An 18,706-nucleotide genomic window follows, 5' to 3' on the forward strand; every position below is an offset into this window, starting at 1 on the left:
CAAGGAATTTCGTTCCTGAGCATCATGTTGGTTTACTCCTATTTTGTACGACCTATTTTGCTATATTCTCTGCTGAGCTGGGGAAATAATCTTAGAGAGGTTCTTTGTGTGAGGATCTGGCATTCTGTCTCAAGCTGCCATGACTGAGTTTTGTGCTTGATGGTGCTCAGTCCGCAGGGTAATAATTTTGCTTTCAATAAGTGATGTTTTCAAAAACATTTGTTAGCCTCATTTTTCTTCCACTGACCTGAGCAATAAGCCTTTAAGAGCAGAGACATCCAGCATGGCTTTCTCAAAAGAGAAGCCTTTTCCAAGCTCAAGGGCTCTGTATCAGGTCTCACTTTGCCTTCATGTACCCCTGAATTGCTGTCTTATGCTTTCTATCATTGCTTTTAAAGTAATGTAAATTGTTAGGGGAGTTTGAAAGTGCTTCACAGTATTTAATCTAATCAGTGAAAACTTCCTCATCCCATTATTTAGGCAATTTTGGGGGAGGAGTGGTTGTTTTCATTTGGGTTTTATGATTTACACTTTATTTTTATGGCATGTTTGTTCAGGAGGAGGATTTTTCATTACTTTCCTTTGTAGCGATTGTTTTGTACTTTCTTGGGATAAAATCGGCTCTTTTGAAGGTCTGCATGCCTACGTGCAAAATATTGGCAGATCTCTGCGTCTGAGGAATGCAGTGGAAATCGTAGTGCATCCTGTGCTTTGATTTCTGCAGATCTCCTTGTGCTGGTTGTAGTTATGAAGCAGAGTTTCTTGCTTCTTGCTCCTATCAATGTTAGCTTCTGTGATCATTTTTTATTCATATTAAGCTTATCAATACCCACTTTGAGCTGATTCAGTTCTACTCCAAACTGGCTTAAACCAGGCCTGAATCAGGGCTGTAAATTCCATGAGTAATGCTACTGACGGTTCCTAATGATATTGGGAAAATTACTAAAATTTGCCGGATTGTTCGTCCCGTTTGAGAAAGCTGCATGGTTTTCTGGACTCCTACCATAGGCAGGATAGTTTCTCAGCACCGTAGGGAGTGAGGCCATTGACAGAAATGAAATATGATTTCCCTGCATGTATAATACATCCTGGATATATTTGCCTTAGTGAACAGAATAGGGCAAGGGTATCTTTGCTGGTTATGTGCCCTGTTTTGCTCTTGCACTGGTGAGTTTAACTAGCTAAGAATAAAATGACTAACGTTACTAAAATTGCACTTAAGTGATAAACCAGTCATCAATGAAGATTTTACACTACGGTCTTTAGTTTCCCTGTAAGAACTGAAATCTGCTGCCAGCGATAACCTGCAACACCCTCATCGATATGTTTGTCAGATGAGTTCTCACTGTAGCTCGACTCATTTAATGTGTAGCTTCTAGGTTGAGAGTAGAGATTAAGAGGAGAGTAATACTAAAGAGTTGCATGGATGCCATCTGAGTTGGTTTATATCTCCAGACATAAAATTCGAAGACAGTCATACTGCTAAAATCAAAGAAAATTTACCCAATCCTCCTTATTTATTGTTGGCTTTTAATAGTTTGGGGGATGTGTGTTTTTGTTTGGATTTTTTGTTGTTGTTGGTAAAGTTTGGGTTAATTTGTATAAGCTCCTTTTCCTATTTAATTTTATGGTTTCTCCTCTTCTGAGTACTAGTTTGCAAGATTACATCTTGTTTAAATTTCCCCCATGTATGTGTGTTTTTCTGCATGTTGTTTTCAGGGGAAGTGGAAGGGGAAAAGGGAAAAAATAATCCTGCGTCATTGAAAATAATACAAGCTTTGAGCTCGTGGTGTCTGCTCCGTATCATCAGGTGGCTCTTCTGCATTGAAAGAAACACAGCATTTGTAAAAAACAATATCCAGCAGGAACCATTCATGGGGTTAATGCTTTGAATTTGGCTGCTCTTCTTCCCTACTTTCTGGTGTTTTTCTTCCTTAGCAATATACAAACTTGCAAATTCTGACAAAAGTGCAGTTATGCCTTTGGAACTCATGAGTTAAACTTCCCCCAAACGCAGGCTTTTTAAGGAAATCCTGTGATATTCAACAGTGTGTGTTTCTCTGTGCAGCAAAGCCCTCGCACTGGGCTGGTAAAACAGTGCTTAGGCGATTTTTTCCTTCTCCCCAACCACTATCAGACTCTTGCACTTTGACACCCATCTTCTTTGTTTTATTTATTTCACAGAGATTGTGGGTGTCTGTCACCGGTGATAAGAACAGGACACCGGAGTTTCCAAACTTAAACATGAACAGCTTGGCCTCCTCTTCTCCAATAAAAGGATAGAAAACCACATTTATCTCTTAGCGTTGGTGCAGCATAGCTGGTCTTGATCTTCTTAGGCAGCCTTCAGGTTAGGTATGAGTTACTTAGTGCCGTCAGACCACTTACAACCCAACTTTTGGAGTATATGTTTCCAAAGGAAATAAGCTATGACAAATTTGTAAGCATCTATTGCCTCCATCGCCATCACATATCGCTCTGATTGTTCTGTAAACTCTGCTCCTAGGGATGCGCCAGAATCACAGGCCTCCTAATTTGTTGCACTTGGGTTTTTTTGTAAATATTCTCTTTGTGGATATTAAATAGTAAGCAGATGTCCATCAGAAAATGTACTTTATAGGCACTCCTTTGTTTGACAGAACTTTGAAGAGCGGATGTGTATTGCCTAGTAGCTGTTATTTTTTGGATCTATTTATTTTAACAAATCAAAAGTAAAAAAACAAAAATAAAAAATAAGCTTTCACCAAAATTGTAATTCATATTGTAAGTCATTATATTAGCCAGTCTTTTCCAGGCCCTTATTCGGCTTAGAGTTATATTAATTGCACAATCGCCCACTAAAACACGCACATGGCGGGTGAACGGCAAGTGTGCCGTTGATCCCTAAAACAGTCACCATGAATAAAATCTGACTTTTTCACATCAGATGGGCTTTTGGCTGCTATCAGTGTACATGGACCGCATGCCTCTAGTCTGATTTGTGTTCAATGGAGTCTCCTTGATTTCACTGAGTGCAGGAAGCCCTACTGTTGTCTGAACCGAAGCCTCTTTTGCTCTGGTATCCGATGCTTGATGTGTATTTAATGACCTCTGAACTAAATTTGCCAAATGTCTTCCTAATTTTCAAAACTATTTTTAGCACTACTACTGTCAGTGAATAGGACTGCAGAAAAGGTGTTATAAAGAAGGGATGAATTGGAAAGGAGACCTCTTATCAATGTATTTCCCCAGTGAAAGCTTTATGTGGCACCTCTGGAATCAATAGGAGATTTGTCACTAATTCCAGTAGGAATACCTGGATTTAAAAGAATCAGGCGAATCCTCTCCTCTCCTCTCTGGATATTTGATATATGGCACAGGATGCACAGTTTTCTTGGGTGCTTCCCAAGTTTGTAATTTGTATGTCACCTTAATGCCACTTTGAGAATTTATTGGCAGCCAGAATGATTCCATCAGGGTTATGGAGTTTTGCCTACCTTTTGGTGGTTATAACAATTTTTTTTAAAGGATTCTTCAGTTATTTTTACTTAGGTGCCGCACAGGTGGGTCAGTACCAGCCTGCTACTGGAGCAAAGTAATATTTTTAAGAGACTAGGAGAATACATCAAAACGCTGCTAGCAGTTTCATGGATGGGGGATATTTGGTTAAGTAGATGTTTATCTGGGAAAGTCATCATCTGGCTAGCAGCATACTGAATGTTTCTAAGCAGCTAACTTATGTATACTAAACAAATTTGGTTTGGCTGCAGCTAGAGCTGCCCTGTGGAAATTCTCAACATACATTTGTTTGATTGAGCTGTCATTTTCAGTTGATCTGCTGATGATCTGTGTCACTTTGTTTAAATGTCCTGGCGGTTTTTTTTTATACAGTGCAAAACCAGTCTGCTTTCTGTGATGGATTAAATTGAGGTGAAATTTGAGAGTTACTCCTGTTTTCGATTTCTGTGCTCTGAGACAGGTGGGCTGGAATGACAAAGAACTTCACACACAAACACATTAAAACCAAAATGGAGTGGATGCCCTTATGATTTAAAACATCCATAGATGTGTCAGCTACCAAACGCTCCTGTTCAAAGAAGTTGCTGTAATTTGCACTTAAAACAACAAATGGTATTTATGTGGTCTATCCTATTCAGCTAAAATACCTGGACAAAAAATATGTCAAGATCTTTTCCCCTGAAAAATTCCCTGTGGATGTATAAATGCTGGAGGTTTGGCCTCTGGTGAGACAGAAGTCCCTGGTAAGCAGCAGGGAGTGAAAACGGACTCTCCTGCACAGTGGGAGTCTCCCAGCCTGGTCTGGGACCCGGGCAGATCTCAGCCTGGCCCTGGAGATGTGCTTTTTGCAAAAGCTCCAATCAGCACATTGGTCTGTTTTATTTTTTAATTTTGGGAAGTATCGCTCAAACTTTGGGCTATTGGTTGTGCTCCTTTAGGTTGGTACGTGTGGTACCCGGTCTTCTTGCTAATCTTGGAGAAGAGTGTTGATGACCCCAGAGAGGAAAGAGAGATGGTGCGGTGCGAGGAGGAGCACAGCCAGCTCTGAGAGAGCTCCTGCCTGGGAGAGGAATCCCATAGCCAGGCTCAGCCCAGTGCTTGGCCCCTAATGCCCTTGCTCTAGATGACCTTTTCCAGAGCCCTTACTGAAATGCAGCTTTTCCCTGTGCCTGTTGTGGGCTCTTGTGCGAGGCTCACAAGATCTGAGTCTTCACTTTAGGTTCAAGAGGTTCACTTCCTCTTCAAAGGTTTGCTTTGCTGATCTCCAGCTTTTCCTGTGTGGGCTGTAGTCCATACACGAACTGGCAACTAATGTGCTGTAGAGCAGCCGGACTGTGGCTTTGTAGAGAGGCACTAAGGGATGCCAAATCCAGGCAATTTGCTTATTTTCTAAGCTTGCCGTCAATTGAATTTGTGACTGTGGCTCAGTTGTGTTTGCCCCACGTGGCTGCAGTCTGCATACAGGTGAGATGGGGTGCACAGTTGTGTACCGAATGCTCTTTAAACTTATCCTTATAATAATACTTGTATACTTTTTCCACTAACATGCTTGGAGTTATGCACGGCCTCACCTAACTTGCTGAATTAAGGCTCACAGGAGTGTGGAGAAGGTCGCTTAAATACTAGTTTGTTGCCTGCTTTGAAAAGTGTTTTAGGAATATTTGCTTTTACTTGACTTCAGCTTCTGATGAGTTTACCGGGGAAAGTTTAAAATGCAATTTATTGCTCTCACTTCCTCACTTGGAAAATCTCTTCCATGAGCAGCAATTGCATCACTGCTGTTTGAGCAAGTGCAGCTCCTGCTGCTCCTGCTGTGCTCTATTCTCCTGGTACAGACGCTGATGCTACTGTGAAGAATATCTGACAAAAGATCTCTTTTGTGACCGCTTACAGCTTTGTGAAGCATAACAGTCTAGCTTGGAAATTTCTGAGCATTTTTTGCTTTATTTTAGAAAAAGAGAATTCGGGTCATTCTCAGAACAAAGCCATGAAAAGTCACGTTATTCTCCTCCCATAAAAATATACTCCTCAAGCCATTTTTGCTCAAGGACTCCACCACTTCCATGATTTAGGATGTGTCTTTGTGTTTATATATAATATTATATTACATATACATTTTGTATATATATACATTCTTGTCATTATAAACAGTACTTAAATCCATTTCTGTAAATATAAATAGATACATAGTTAAGTACTCTTTATAACAGAAGATTAGTCCATAGTGACATAAAAAGTAGAATTAAATTATGTAACAACCGCATGTTAGTTTGGGCTCATAGGGTCCTCTGCAATCCTTTGGGATGGAGATCACTGCCTGGACCAAGGTCTCTAATGGCATGGCATCCAATTACACTAAGGCTGAATTTGCTCCATTAAGTGCTATGTATTTATTTAAGCTGTCATATATCAGCCTGCACATGAAAACAATTGAACTTGTGAGGATTGCCAGTATGAAAAAGAAAAAAAAAAGAAAGATTATTTTTCAAATTTGATTCCAAGTTATTGGGATGAACCAGAAGCTTTCAGAGTGCTGATTTATAGGTCTCTGGTAGCAGCTCACCAGGACCCCTCTGCTTTTCCAAGATCAACAACTTCATAGAAAGTAATACAAGGTGTGTGGAAGTATGGAACAGAGTGAAATAAATTACATTAGTAGTAAACTTTCTTTACAGTTAATATGTATCAATAAATATCCATAAAACATTTGAGGCTTTAACCAGGAATCTGTGTAAAATAAACAGTAGTCTCTCTTTCTCCCTCTTTCTTTTTCTTTCTCTCTCTTTCTCTCTTTTTCTTTCTCTCTCTTTCTCCCTCTTTCTTTCTCTCTCTTTCTCCCTCTTTCTCTCTCTTTCTCTCTTTCTCTCTCTCTTTCTCTCTCTTTCTCTTTTTCTCTTTCTCTCTCTTTCTCTCTCTCTTTCTCGCTCTTTCTCTCTCTTTCTCTCTCTCTCTTTCTCTCTTTCTTTTTCTTTCTCTCTCTCTCTTTCTCTTTCTTTCTCTTTCTCTCTCTCTCTTTCTCTCTCTCTTTTCAAAGTAGATCTAACTGATGTTAACTGTTTCACAGCAGGGGAGTCGTTCTGGTTTCACACTGGTGTCACTGTTGATTTTGGAGGAGGGATGTGATCAGAATAAGGACTGTCACTCCTCCCTTCTTGCAACAGGCTACTGGTGCTATGAGAAATCTTAGCATTTCCATACTGTCCTGCTTTGCATCTTCAAAGTGCTGAGGAGAGATGAGCTATTCACCATGGGGCTCATCTGAAGATAATATAATTCTGTGGAAGAAACTGGAAACCCAATAGGGAATGGGAGAATTTATTACTGGATATTTTTGCTAAAACTGAGTGTGCAGTGTCAGAGTAACCTGTTCTCAGTATAAGCAAAGGATCAGAGTTTGGTAGACCAGGGAGGTGAGAGTCCAGAGGTATTTCCTTTTAGTCCTATGTGTGATGAATTTCTTCTCAATCTTTTTTTAACTAGTTGATCTCGGAAAAACTCTGGTCTTTGCTTGTCAAAAGTTCCCTAATGGTTTCTGTGTCCCTAATACCTCTGTCTGTGAAGCTTTGACTTGCATAGAAGGCCTCCAAACACACAAGACAAGGGCATCACCGGCAGTTGCATTCCGGACCCTGGAAGCTGCAGGGGAAAGATTTTCCCCGAGAGAACAGTAATGCAGATGGATTTAAGCAATTTTGCTCCTCTTTCTCCAAAGAAAAAGGTAAAGGAGTGAGCGGAATGAGATGTTACTGTGCCCAAATGAAGGGTGTAGCAAAGGATATATTTTGGCTGAGGTTGCAAATACTTGTTAAAGAGGGAGCAGGCACGTCCCTGCGTCAACTGCAGACCACTGGCACGGGAGAGAAGCAAGAGTAGAAAACTCTTAGTGTTGAAAACCCCAAAGCAGTCAGCCCACAGAAACCATACACTTAGATGTGCTAGGGAAAAATACAGCCAGACAAACACTCTCAGAGAAGTTCCTAAATTGTGCGAGGAATAATTTTATAGGAAAGAGGTGACAACATCCTGGATTTGCCTAAATTTTGCAAACACTTTTCCGTTAAAAAAAAATAAATCTCCTGATTGCTCATAGAAACTCTCAAAGCTATAATATTTGGGGTTTGGATTTTACTTTTTTAAGCTTCTCTGAGTGTTTTCCTTTTCCATGATTTTTTGGTAACAATGTGGAAGAGAAAAGGGAGCAGTTCTGAGAAAAGTGGGAAGAGAAAGAAAGGGGAGGGTGAGGAAGAAAAGAAAGGTTTTCAGGAAAAAGCAGATCTGGTTTTCAAACACTTTTCCGTAGCAGAGGATGCAGACAGGGCATGGGGAGGGAATTCTGGTCATGGGCAGTGAGGCAGTAGACCTTCCTTCAGCTGGACTGAAGGAGTGCATGAAGCCTTGTAGTGATGGAAGGACTAGGCTCTGGTTTTATCTCCATATGAGTGGTTTAGTTGCAAAAAGCCTTGAGTTTCCCCTCCGTCCTCTTATACAAAGGCCAAAGAAAATAATTGCTACAAATCCTTTTAGTATCACACTCATGTATGCCATATTTTCTAGAAAAATAAACTACCTTAGCAAGGCAGTGGAGAATTGTAGGGGTACTTAACGGGTGTAGGTTTTTTGCTTCTGTCCTTTCTAAAGTGATACTGCCATAGAGTCTGGGGCTTGCAGTAGGGTAAAAAGTGGCTTGTTTGTACTTGGATGCCTGCAATAAATACTATCAATTTCGCGGACAAACTATCTGCATCACCACCGAAATTATCATTTCATTAAAGACGCTGGCAGAAGTCCCACTGACTTTAAGATACCCCATAAATCCTAGGCTTGCTGGGGCAGACCTGCCTTCTGAAATATGCCAGGAAACACAAATATATTTTACTGATTAGAAATATTTTGTTGATATTAAACACTATTAAGTGCTTACTTAAAGTGTGCAGCTGAGAGGTAGACTTTGATTTGTCAGAACAAACTGTGAAAGTGGAGGAACAGGCAGCGTCTGGTGCAAAGGGAAAGTGGGATCTATGAAAATAATCTTGATAAATCAGTTCAAAATGTTTTTATTCTGGAAAAATGAAACAAAAAACATTTGTGCACTCTGAAAACATATGTATTTGTGTTAAGTGAGATACCAATGAGAACTTGTCAAAGTTATTCATGTCGGGTAAGGTCTTAGGTCTCATAAGGAAAAATGGGAAGAAATTGTCATCCCACCCAAAACTATATTGTCATGCAGGAATAAAAGTGTTCCTCCGTATGATGAAATAAAACTGTCCCAAAGGATTTTTTGTGTAAAATATGATGACTTTAATAATCCGAACAGGTTGGCTGTTAACACATACTGATGCCATAAAGAATGATGCACTATACACACACGCATGTAACACGAAGAATAGTTGATCTTAAGATTCATGATTTTCCAATCAGCTAAGTACATCTTGCTTGTTACTGGGTGACCTTGTGGGGATATAACTACAGCACATGCTGCTGAGAAGGAAAAATTGTGGCCTTGTATCTCCTCAAACAGATGCTGGAAACCAGTCTTGCCAGACCTTGAGTTTTTGAGGTGGGCAGTATTGTAGGATTAATTATCCAATACTTTTCCTGATTAGTGTATTCGTTAGGAGTACTTCTGTTAACGTTTCAAGGACTTAACTACAGTGTATCACAGTGTCACTTAAATATAATTAAGACTCTCTCACTGTAATTGCATAATTAAAAAGCTGTCTGGCTGCTGGTACAAACCATTCTGTCTCTGCTCTACGGTAGCTCAGTTTTCAGAGGTAACTCACAGAAACTCCAGCCCTCCCTTAAGTACTTGGATATAGTGTGCAAATGGGTCCATCATTCATACCCTGCCATGTGCATTGGTCCTTCTTCAACAACCCCTCAGCTCCTTCTCTTTCTTCCCCACCTGCCTTCTACCGGCTGGTCCACGAACCGCACTGTTCTGAAGTGGAGTGCATACAGGGGATCCCTTGGGATTCTGGCAGGTCAGGTCTCTTCCCTAATGGTTTCCCCATGGTCTTTTTGCTGTGATGGTGTAACTAGGCCTGAGGGAGGGGATGGAGTTGGTTGAGGTTTCACCAATTGATTTTTTTAAACCTATTGGCGCTTAGAGTTAGAATAGTTCAGCTTCCCAAAGCAGATGTATGGGCATTTGTAAGCCAGTGCTGAGGTGGCTGCAGGCAGGAAGGGGTTAAATTCCTTTTAATTTGTAATGCGCTTTTGAAACAAAACTTCATGACCTGGCTTTTTTCCCCTCCTTCTCCCTCCTCTCCAAGTGATTACACTTTGCTGCATTATAAGGGAGCGAATGCATTTGTGTCTCAGGACCGTACTCTACCAGATACTGACATGTTCAACATCTCCTGTGGCTTACTAAACACATCAGGGATGTGGACCTCCCTCTGTTTTCTCATTATGCCAAATAATGAAATGTGGAAATAATTCTAATCCTTTCTTCTGGTTGCGCTGTACCTCTGAAAATATGATAAACTCAATCCAATTAAAAGTCATTACCTCTCCAAGGCTCAGTCTCTATCTATAACCTTTGTTTTATAATTCACTCTGTTATCTGTCTTCATTATAATTTGGTAGAATAGTCATCTTTTATTACTGCTTTCTGTTAGAAAGAGGCATGTGATTTCTAGTGCTACTTTATGACACATCTCGCTTTAAAAGAGTAAAGGTCTACTAATGAGTAAAAAGAACTTCATTTACACTGATTTATTACATTGAGATAAAGTTTAATTTGTGTTGATTATAATACTGTAGGTTTAAGTAATTGTTCTCATTTAAAAATGCTCTTTTGCAGCAATAGTTTTTCACTGTGTCAGGGACTGTTAAAGTGCATTACCTTTTCTGTCTTACCCTAGATGATACAGATTCAGTTACATTTTGTTCCTCACTAGCATTTTCTGTATATAAAGTGGCTGATCTCACTAATGCACATTTAACCTTCCTGCCCTTAGTTTTCTCCTAAGCGTGTTGGCTTCTCATGCCATGTCAGTGTGAGAATATATGTCGTGTTTACCATTATGGCAATCAAACAGTGAACAAAAGCTGATTCCTCTAATCCATTTTCCTCCCTTAGCAGTGACCAATACTCAGGGCTCAAAATTTCAAGGTAGATTCCCCCCCACCTTGTGTCTACTCCATATAGAGCGTTACAAAGGGTGTTAGTAAGTATGCATTAGCTGCTACAGCTCCACTTAGCTGTAATATTTTACTCGGATACAAATGTAAGCTATCAGTTAGAGTTTCGGCATGCTTTGGGCTGCCTCTCAGCCGGTGTGGATCTCTACAGGCTCCTTGCTAGCTGCAGACCCGGCCCTCAGTATATCAAACCCTACAGCTGGCATTTCCCTCTTCTCTTACCCCCTGCTCTGGGTAACCCAGAAAAGATTTTGAAAGTCAAATATATATTTATTCCATTGAGGAAACTTTATCAACCAGCACCGAAGTTTATTGGCACTAGCTAGTGATATAATGGGTAGTTTAAACCCTGCTAACTGCGAATAATTTTTCAGCAGTGTTTATGATTGCAGTACACTCTAACAGACCAGAAGTACAGATAACATAAATATTTCTACCAGAGATGATTGTACTGGAGCTATAAATAAAATTAGACTTAACTTGTAAATAAATTCAGTGCGCGCCAGCCAACATTTATAATTCTTTGTTGCTGCATGTAATACAGTAATTTGTATGGGAAGTGCACAGGAACACAAGCAGCCAAATTTTGCTTTTCAGTTATGCAGGTGCAACTTCCCCCAAGATCAAGGAGAGCAGCTCCTGTGCAAATGAAAGTAAAATGTGACCCACGGTCTCTCAGTGCTGGACCCTAATTAAAAGCCAGCGTCTGGTCCACATCACATGCTTTTGACTGTGTTACTCAATTAGACATGAATGACACTAGACAGAGCACCAAACGCTACTAGTTATTGTAGGGGCTGATACTGAGAATTGCCAGAGACGATGGGCAGGCCCTTACGCAGTTACTGCATTATGATGCTGCTGGTCTAGTACCAACACTTGGCAGCTCTGAAACTATTCTCTCTCAAAGGCCTGATGCTCAAGCTCCGCCAGGGGAGGTTCAGACTGGACATCGTGAAAAAAAATTTCACAGAAAAGGTCATTGGGCCCTGGCAGAGGCTGCCCAGGGAGGGGGTGGAGTCCCCATCCCTGGAGGTGTTTAAAAGACGGGTGGACAGGTGCTCAGGGACATGGTTTAGTGGCAGATAGGAACGGTTGGACTCAATGATTTAAGAGATCTTTTCCAACCTAGTGGTTCTACGTGTAACTGCACTTCTCAATCCTCTGTGGACAGATTCCTCCAAAGCCCTCAGGGTTTGGTTCTCATCCTACCATCAGGAGCTCTTTTCTGCTTCCAACAAGAGCGTCTTATTTCAGGGTTATCTTCTGCAGACACACTAATTAAAGAAGCAAAACTGCTTCCCATGCAAGGAAGGTTCTTTTTCATTTATCTTGTGAATTATTTACACTGTTGTTGCTGATATGCATCTTGCCATGAGGCATAGACAGAAGTTACCAGCAGCCCTAAGCCCTTTGCACAGGGCGCTCCAGCAGTGATCCAGACTGAGCTCCCTTTCCATTTCAGGTAAATATTGCACCTTGAGGTGCATCCCTGTGAGAAGTAGGTGATTTCCGTACTTCAGCCCCAGAGCTCGCTGTGCTCAGGCTGACTCGGGCTGCATTTTTTCCCTGCCTTTGTCTGCGCAGCTTTTCCTACAACTCCCTCTTCTGCCTGCGTTGCAGAAGGGTTTGATCAGTACGGCTCAACACTGTGGTACAGCGAGGCTTTGCCAAGAGAACTGATCTGCAGCATCGCAGGCATGAAGGGAAAGCTGAAATCTGGGCACCACATTTCCCTCTCATTTTGTTACATTAGCATCAATCTGAAGAAATTCGAGTGACTTTGGCTAACTTTAGAACAGACAGTGATCTAATTTATTCCTTGGTGGAAGTCTGAAGTAATTACTTTGGGTTTAGCAGTCATGTAAGAGAAATCAGAATTTGTTCTTTGGGGCCACCACACGGGTGCTTTGGTCCCCCTCGCTCTTGTTGCACGGTCCACGTGTGCGGTTTTCAGAGTTGGACCTTTTGAGCGTGTTCACAACAAACTCAGTTTTCTCATGCTTGCGTTGGCATGGAGTAACACCAGTATGCAAAACACTCATGCATTTGAAGACTTAAGGTTTCTGAAAGTACTTTGCCTTGGTAATTGAAGTAGTGATTTGGAACTGCTTGAAGTGCTGTATTTATCTCTGCGTTTGCTTGTAATCTCTTTTGTTTTACCTCCAAAATATCTATTTGTAGAACAGTTCTTCTTTCCCCTGTTTGTTTTATGATTTTCACCTAACTGGGAATTACTAGCTCTATTCTGTTTAGAATCTAATTTCATTTGTTTAGATTTGTCTGAATTTTTTTGCAATAGGGTCCTGTCTGGGGCCCCCAGACTGTGTTACAATTCAAATAATAATAAATAATCATCATTAGGTCCAGCTCCACAGAACAGATCTGAGAATAGGGAGTGGCACAAAACAGTCTTAGGTGCGTTTACTGATAAATTGCTCAAGTAGAGTAACTTAGACCTTGGCTAGACTCCCTTCTGTGCCTGGAGATAGTAGCCCAACTTCTGCACGTCTCTAAAGCTAAGGATCCTTCTCTGCTTCTCTAGATGATGTAAAAGTGGCCCTCTCTGAGCCATGCCCACCTGGTGGGGGACTGTCAGGTGGCTCACATGTAGTCCATCACTGGCTATATGGTCCTTTTGAAGCTAATAGGTTTCCTTCTCTTAATTTTCTGCTTTTTCTGACCTTCCATGTTCTAGACCAATGTGGATGTATTTTGTAATCAATCAGTCCCTGCCTACAACATTTTTTTTCTTTAATACTTGTTCAAACAAGAATTCAGATAAAGGTGTCTCATTTGTATGCAACAGGAAATGCCTGCTTCCTTTTCAGATATCCGTGCAAATACTCCGTGCTGATTTTCTCAGCATTGAATAAAAACCTCAGGTCAAATAAATATAAATGCTCTCTGGTCTCTTTAAAGGGTCTGATCGAGGGCTTTGTAGTTCATTCAGGTCCACCCTTACCTTACACAGGAAAAGAGACTGATTCACCTGACGCTAATACATTCCCCCAAAGCCATAATTAATGCATCCTTGCCAAAGGCTCGTATCAGGTATGGCCAACAGTGCTAGCGGAGCTCAAAGCTCCTGACATATGATGGATTTCTCCCATTGAACAGAGGCAGGCCCTTCTAATGTTTAGCTTTTGGAGCTAGGGGTCATCTCTCACCTGTGAGATGTTGCAGGCATGAACCTGTGTGTATCTTCTCTTTGCAAAGAGCCCCTTCTGCATTTATCTCAGCTCTGGTTTTATCTTGCTTTGAAGATGATGGCATTAGAAACACTTCTGAAGCAGGCTCTCTAGATGCTTTTGCTTCCAGCCTATTTGCTTCATCTGAAGTAATCAGCTATTCAGTTTATGATAAAGTCACTTGTGGCCACATGCATAACTCCAAGTGCAGAGAAGCAGATTTATGTGCTAGGGAGTTTATCACTTGCTTTGGGAATGTATATCTTCAGGTACAAATTGCCTGAAGAAAGGGAGAATGGATAGTCTGTACAGATACGTTTCTGTTTGTTAGGGGTGGCTTTAGGTATGGAGATCTCAATGTGGACTTGACCCTTTGAGGACTTTATGTAAACTTAGAATTGAAGACCACCCTGAAACATCGATACATTTAATAGGCTACATGTCCCCTTGATGTGAGATGCCGTCGTGTGGGATTCCAGCTGCAGAAAGGCAGGGTTTCATTGGACGCATGGCCTAGTGTGCTTTTGAAAACAGCATTCCTGTGCCTCACCACCAGTTGCAGCCAGCGGAAAGTGATTGTATTGCGCTCAGCAACCTCTGCCTCTCAGTCGTTAGTGCCGCCTACATAATTGCTCTTTCAGAGGAAGAGCATGCTGAATTGCTAAGAAACATCCAAATGGAAGGAAGTTCTCTCCTCCTCCTAGTCATGCACAGGAACCCTCTTGGTCTTGAAATGACCCCAGGCCCCAGTGTTATGGCAGTAGCTTTGGCACATTGCGCTCCCATCCTTATGAGGCACATCCTCAGCACTCAGCCACGTGGATTCTTTCCTGCTGGTGTGCAAGGTTGTGTCAAAAGTGCAAACACAGGTGTCCGCCCTGGTCTTTTAGTAGCAATTAACCTTTCCTCCTGGGTTTCCTTTGAAGCTTGCTCATGTTTTTATTGTAAAATGGCAAAGAATTTTATGGAGGCTAGTATCTAAGCTTCCACATTACCTAATCTCATCTGTTCCCTTATCAGGAGCCTTGTTTTTATTTCATCCCGTTTCTAGTGGAGATAATTACTGGACTTTAAAGAAACCATCTTGAATTTCAAAACTGGAGTGCTATCTGTGTGAATGATTTGCAGATCACTTGAAACATGATGCTTACCTGCGCAGTCCCTGGGTCTAATTCTAACTTACAAGTATTTACTATCATTCAATATTATACAATATGATTAATCTCACGGTTTTTCTGAAAGTCTTTCTGATCCATGTCGGTGTAAATTTCAAGTGGAACAGTCCCTAAGCATTTGAAAATGAAGACCAGATCCTCGTTTGTGGACACTGATTTCAATATAGCTCCTTCATCATTAATTTCACAAATATGTCTTAATGGTCTTCCCATCTCTTGGTCGGCTGTAATTCAACTTCTTGTTTATTTTGAGGTTTTATAATATATTTTTGTTAGAATGTGTTGCTATTTCAGGCAGAATAATAGTTCAGTAATCCGTTTTACCCACACTGTTAGGGCTTTGGTGCTTATAGGAATATTATATTTTCCAGAGCTTTCAAACTGAAAGCTCGTGTTTAACGACAACAACGGGTGTGGCTGCTGGAAATCAAAGGAGGCACAATAGACCCAGCAAACGGACTTGTCTCCCTGCCAGGCTTCCAGAGGCCAATTTATCAGCTGCAGGTTTGACCCTATATAGCTAAAACAGAGTGTAGCCAGAATGACTGAGATAACTGAGGCCTTTGAGTCTGGGAGAGAGAAATTAAACTGGACTGTCCCCGGGGGAGAAGAAACATCTGCAAAGCTGTGTTTGCTAAATGTTTAAGGCTCAGCTTGTGCTGGCTTTTGGGCAGGCGCTGCTGGCAACTGAGGCTGAGGAAGGTGCCCCTTTGGACAAGTCACAGAGCAGGTTATTGCTTATTGTGATTTAAACGATTTGGGTGAACTGCTTCCTTGTTTGGTGGAGGAGAGTTGAGCATGGCTGTGGCACAGGAACAGCCTTGGTTTTATGGGTGTGGTGGGATAGGAACAAGAGTGGTGAGCACATGAGAAGGGCTTTTTAAGGAGTTTGAGTATCAGCCACTCATCTGTCATGGAAAATCAGTCAGATTTAGATGCCTGAAGTTTTTACACTCCCCCCCTCCCCTTCCAGTAAGCCTTGTGCTTATCGTCATCCATATCACTTTCCTTCTGTGATTTCACCGTTTCAAAAACAGGTGCCGTCTTTTAGCCAGGATTACAATTTAAACAACTGAGGGAAGACATCTAAATGGGAAGAGAGCCTGCTCTGGGTGGACGTGGCATTGCTGCTGCCTTATGAAAACAGGAGTGCATTGGAGTTTCAGGGATGCTCAGGAGATGTGGACCAGCCTCTGTCACCTGTCCCACAGCGTTAGAGTAGAGCAATGTTTGTGGGCAGCAATAATGCTGTGGCATGACAGAGATGGCCACCATGTGGTAGTTTCAGTCCAGGTGAAATGAATGGTGACATCCAGGTGGAGCTGTGTCCCTACTCTTTTCATGTCTTCTTTCCTATTCCTTGGAGTCCCGGTTGAGTTTTGCTGTGGGCCAGCCCTGGGCAGGAAAGTCTGGGCACAGGCTCGTAGTACCTATGTACAGAGCAAGCTCTCTGCCCCAGTGCTTTCACAAGCCATTGAGCATCTTTGCCAAACCTGGCAAAGCAATGGAAAATCCTTCTGTGTGTCCTCCTTGGCTGAAAGGTAGTCAGTCAAGATTTTCTTCTTCTCAGAGTACTAGGTATTAGAAAAGTGACAAACTAATCGATATTGGGTTCAATTATTAAAGTGCAGAGAGAGTCGTCCAAACCAGAGGCCAAGGGAATGGGTAGCTGAACTTTCTTGTGACACGTATGAGGTCATAGCCAGTGCCACATAAAAGAAAGAAAAACAGGTCATGGCTGTGAATAAATTGCTCACAGATGAAGAATTCAGTTTGCCAGTCATGTGATGGGAGCAGTCTGTTCGAATGATTTGTTATGTCCCAGTGTTTGTCTTAGGCAGTACCAGAAGCATGAAAGCACAGATATAAAACTGTGAGATAATATGTAACAAAGATGTGAGAGATAATGGGCTATGACCAGTTTCCAGTGGAAAAGGCATACGGTGCTAATCTACCATGGATAGTTTCTTAAATGAGCAAGAAATTGAAAGAACATTTTAAAGTTTCCTGTTTCTTCACTGAAACAGAGTAATTCTGAATGCCAAGCCCAGCGTAACACTTTAATTTCTGGGTCAACTACATTATGCAAATATTCTCATGCTCAGATCCTACATACTCGATCTCTCAACTTCATTCTTTGGAAAATAGTATTCACATCTCCTATTTAGTTTAGAATTAAATGGAATGAGTTCTGGTGTGTAGGAAAAGTACAGTAACATTAATACAGTTAAATGAATGCAAATAAATAAAGTTATTTTGTTAGTTTGTCTTTTGGCTCATTTGTATGTATTGTTAGGTTGAGTCCTGTATTGGTGGTGCAGCTAAAGCCCCTGCTGAAGTTACTCAAAGTTTTTTGACTAAAAGGAATTTACAATCATTTTTACATTTTGAGCTGTCAAAAATAGTGAGTTTTTCTTCTTTTTTTTTTTTCTTTTTGTTTGCTGGCTAAGCCCCAGACATGAAGTGGTTGTCTTTTTTTTTTTTTTAATGTGTTTTGGATCTGCCCCAGGTAAGAAGAGAAGGCTCATGTTCTCTATAAGGTGCTGTTTGGATCCTGAGCTTATTTTAGACCATCATGTCTTTGAGGTCAATGGTAAGACACTGATTTACATCAGCTGAAGTTCTTGCCAAGAGTTGTGTGGTAGGCTGGATCTGTTCCTTCAAAGACTAATTGGAGGCCATCAAACTTAATTTTGGCTACTTTAGGTTCAATCTGTCTCTCTGAAAGACCAGTAAAGCTTTCCTGCTTTTCACTTCACTTAGATTTCAGTTGTAACATATAATGCTGGCTTTCAATTGTAATTTCAAAGAGTATGCAATGCAAAGTGCTACATCAGGATAATAGGGTGTGCCTGCACATACATCTGTATGTAATTCCCTTGCTTGTGTTCAATGAAGTAAAGCACTTTTGATGTTAGGAATACTGTGAAAAACACTGTGTGCACCCAGGCCTACTACAGGGAAAAGACTTGGCTCCTTCCAGGGTGAGGCTCTGCTCTGGGCCTCTGGATCAATGAAGCTGCCACCCAACTGCCCTTCCCGTTGCATGCGCAGGCTGAAAGAGTTTCATGTGCAAAATCTGTCAGGACATTTCAAAACATATTGTTTGGCTTTATTTTCCAGGTGATGAATGTTTGTATGAAAGCTTTCCTGAACTTCCTTTGGAGGAAGTGCCAGAAGATGATGGAGAGGCTGCAAACGTCCAGTGTCCAACATCTGCCAACATTCAAGAACCATCTTCTCCAGCAACCTCCAGCGAAGCTTTCACACCAAAGGAGAGCTCTCCTTACAAGGCTCCGATATACATTCCTGATGACATTCCCATTCCTTCAGAGTTTGAGCTCCGAGAATCCAGCATTCCTGGAGCAGGATTAGGGATATGGACCAAAAGGAAGATTGAAGCAGGGGAAAAGTTTGGCCCTTTCATAGGGGAGCAGCGGCCACACCTTAAAGATCCCAGTTATGGTTGGGAGGTAAGACACTTTACATTCTTTCAGTCTGTTGAACTCTATTGCGTGTCTATAAACTCAGAAATATTTGCAGAATTTGAGCCCTATCGTGCAGCAGCCAGGGAATATTTGTGTGCACGAAGACTGCTCTGTGGTCTTTTGGGGCTTTCTGGATGAAACAAACGTGAAGTAGAAAAAGAAAAAAGGCAGGAATTATTGTTGCTCTTCATGCATGAAATCT

General features: G+C 41.4%; 1 protein-coding gene across 6 annotated transcripts in view; it reads left to right on the forward strand.

Moving 5' to 3' along the window:
* MECOM (MDS1 and EVI1 complex locus) overlaps positions 1-18,706 on the forward strand; it is a 344,439-nt gene that overhangs the window by 135,550 nt on the left and 190,183 nt on the right. For all 6 annotated transcript variants that reach the window (XM_054074326.1, XM_054074319.1, XM_054074321.1 and 3 more), the window contains exon 2: positions 18,140-18,489. In XM_054074326.1, coding sequence (XP_053930301.1) covers positions 18,140-18,489 — 350 coding nt within the window. The remainder of the gene's footprint in view (positions 1-18,139; positions 18,490-18,706) is intronic.

Source organism: Cuculus canorus, chromosome 9 (assembly GCF_017976375.1).
Source record: "Cuculus canorus isolate bCucCan1 chromosome 9, bCucCan1.pri, whole genome shotgun sequence".
NCBI lineage: Eukaryota > Metazoa > Chordata > Aves > Cuculiformes > Cuculidae > Cuculus > Cuculus canorus.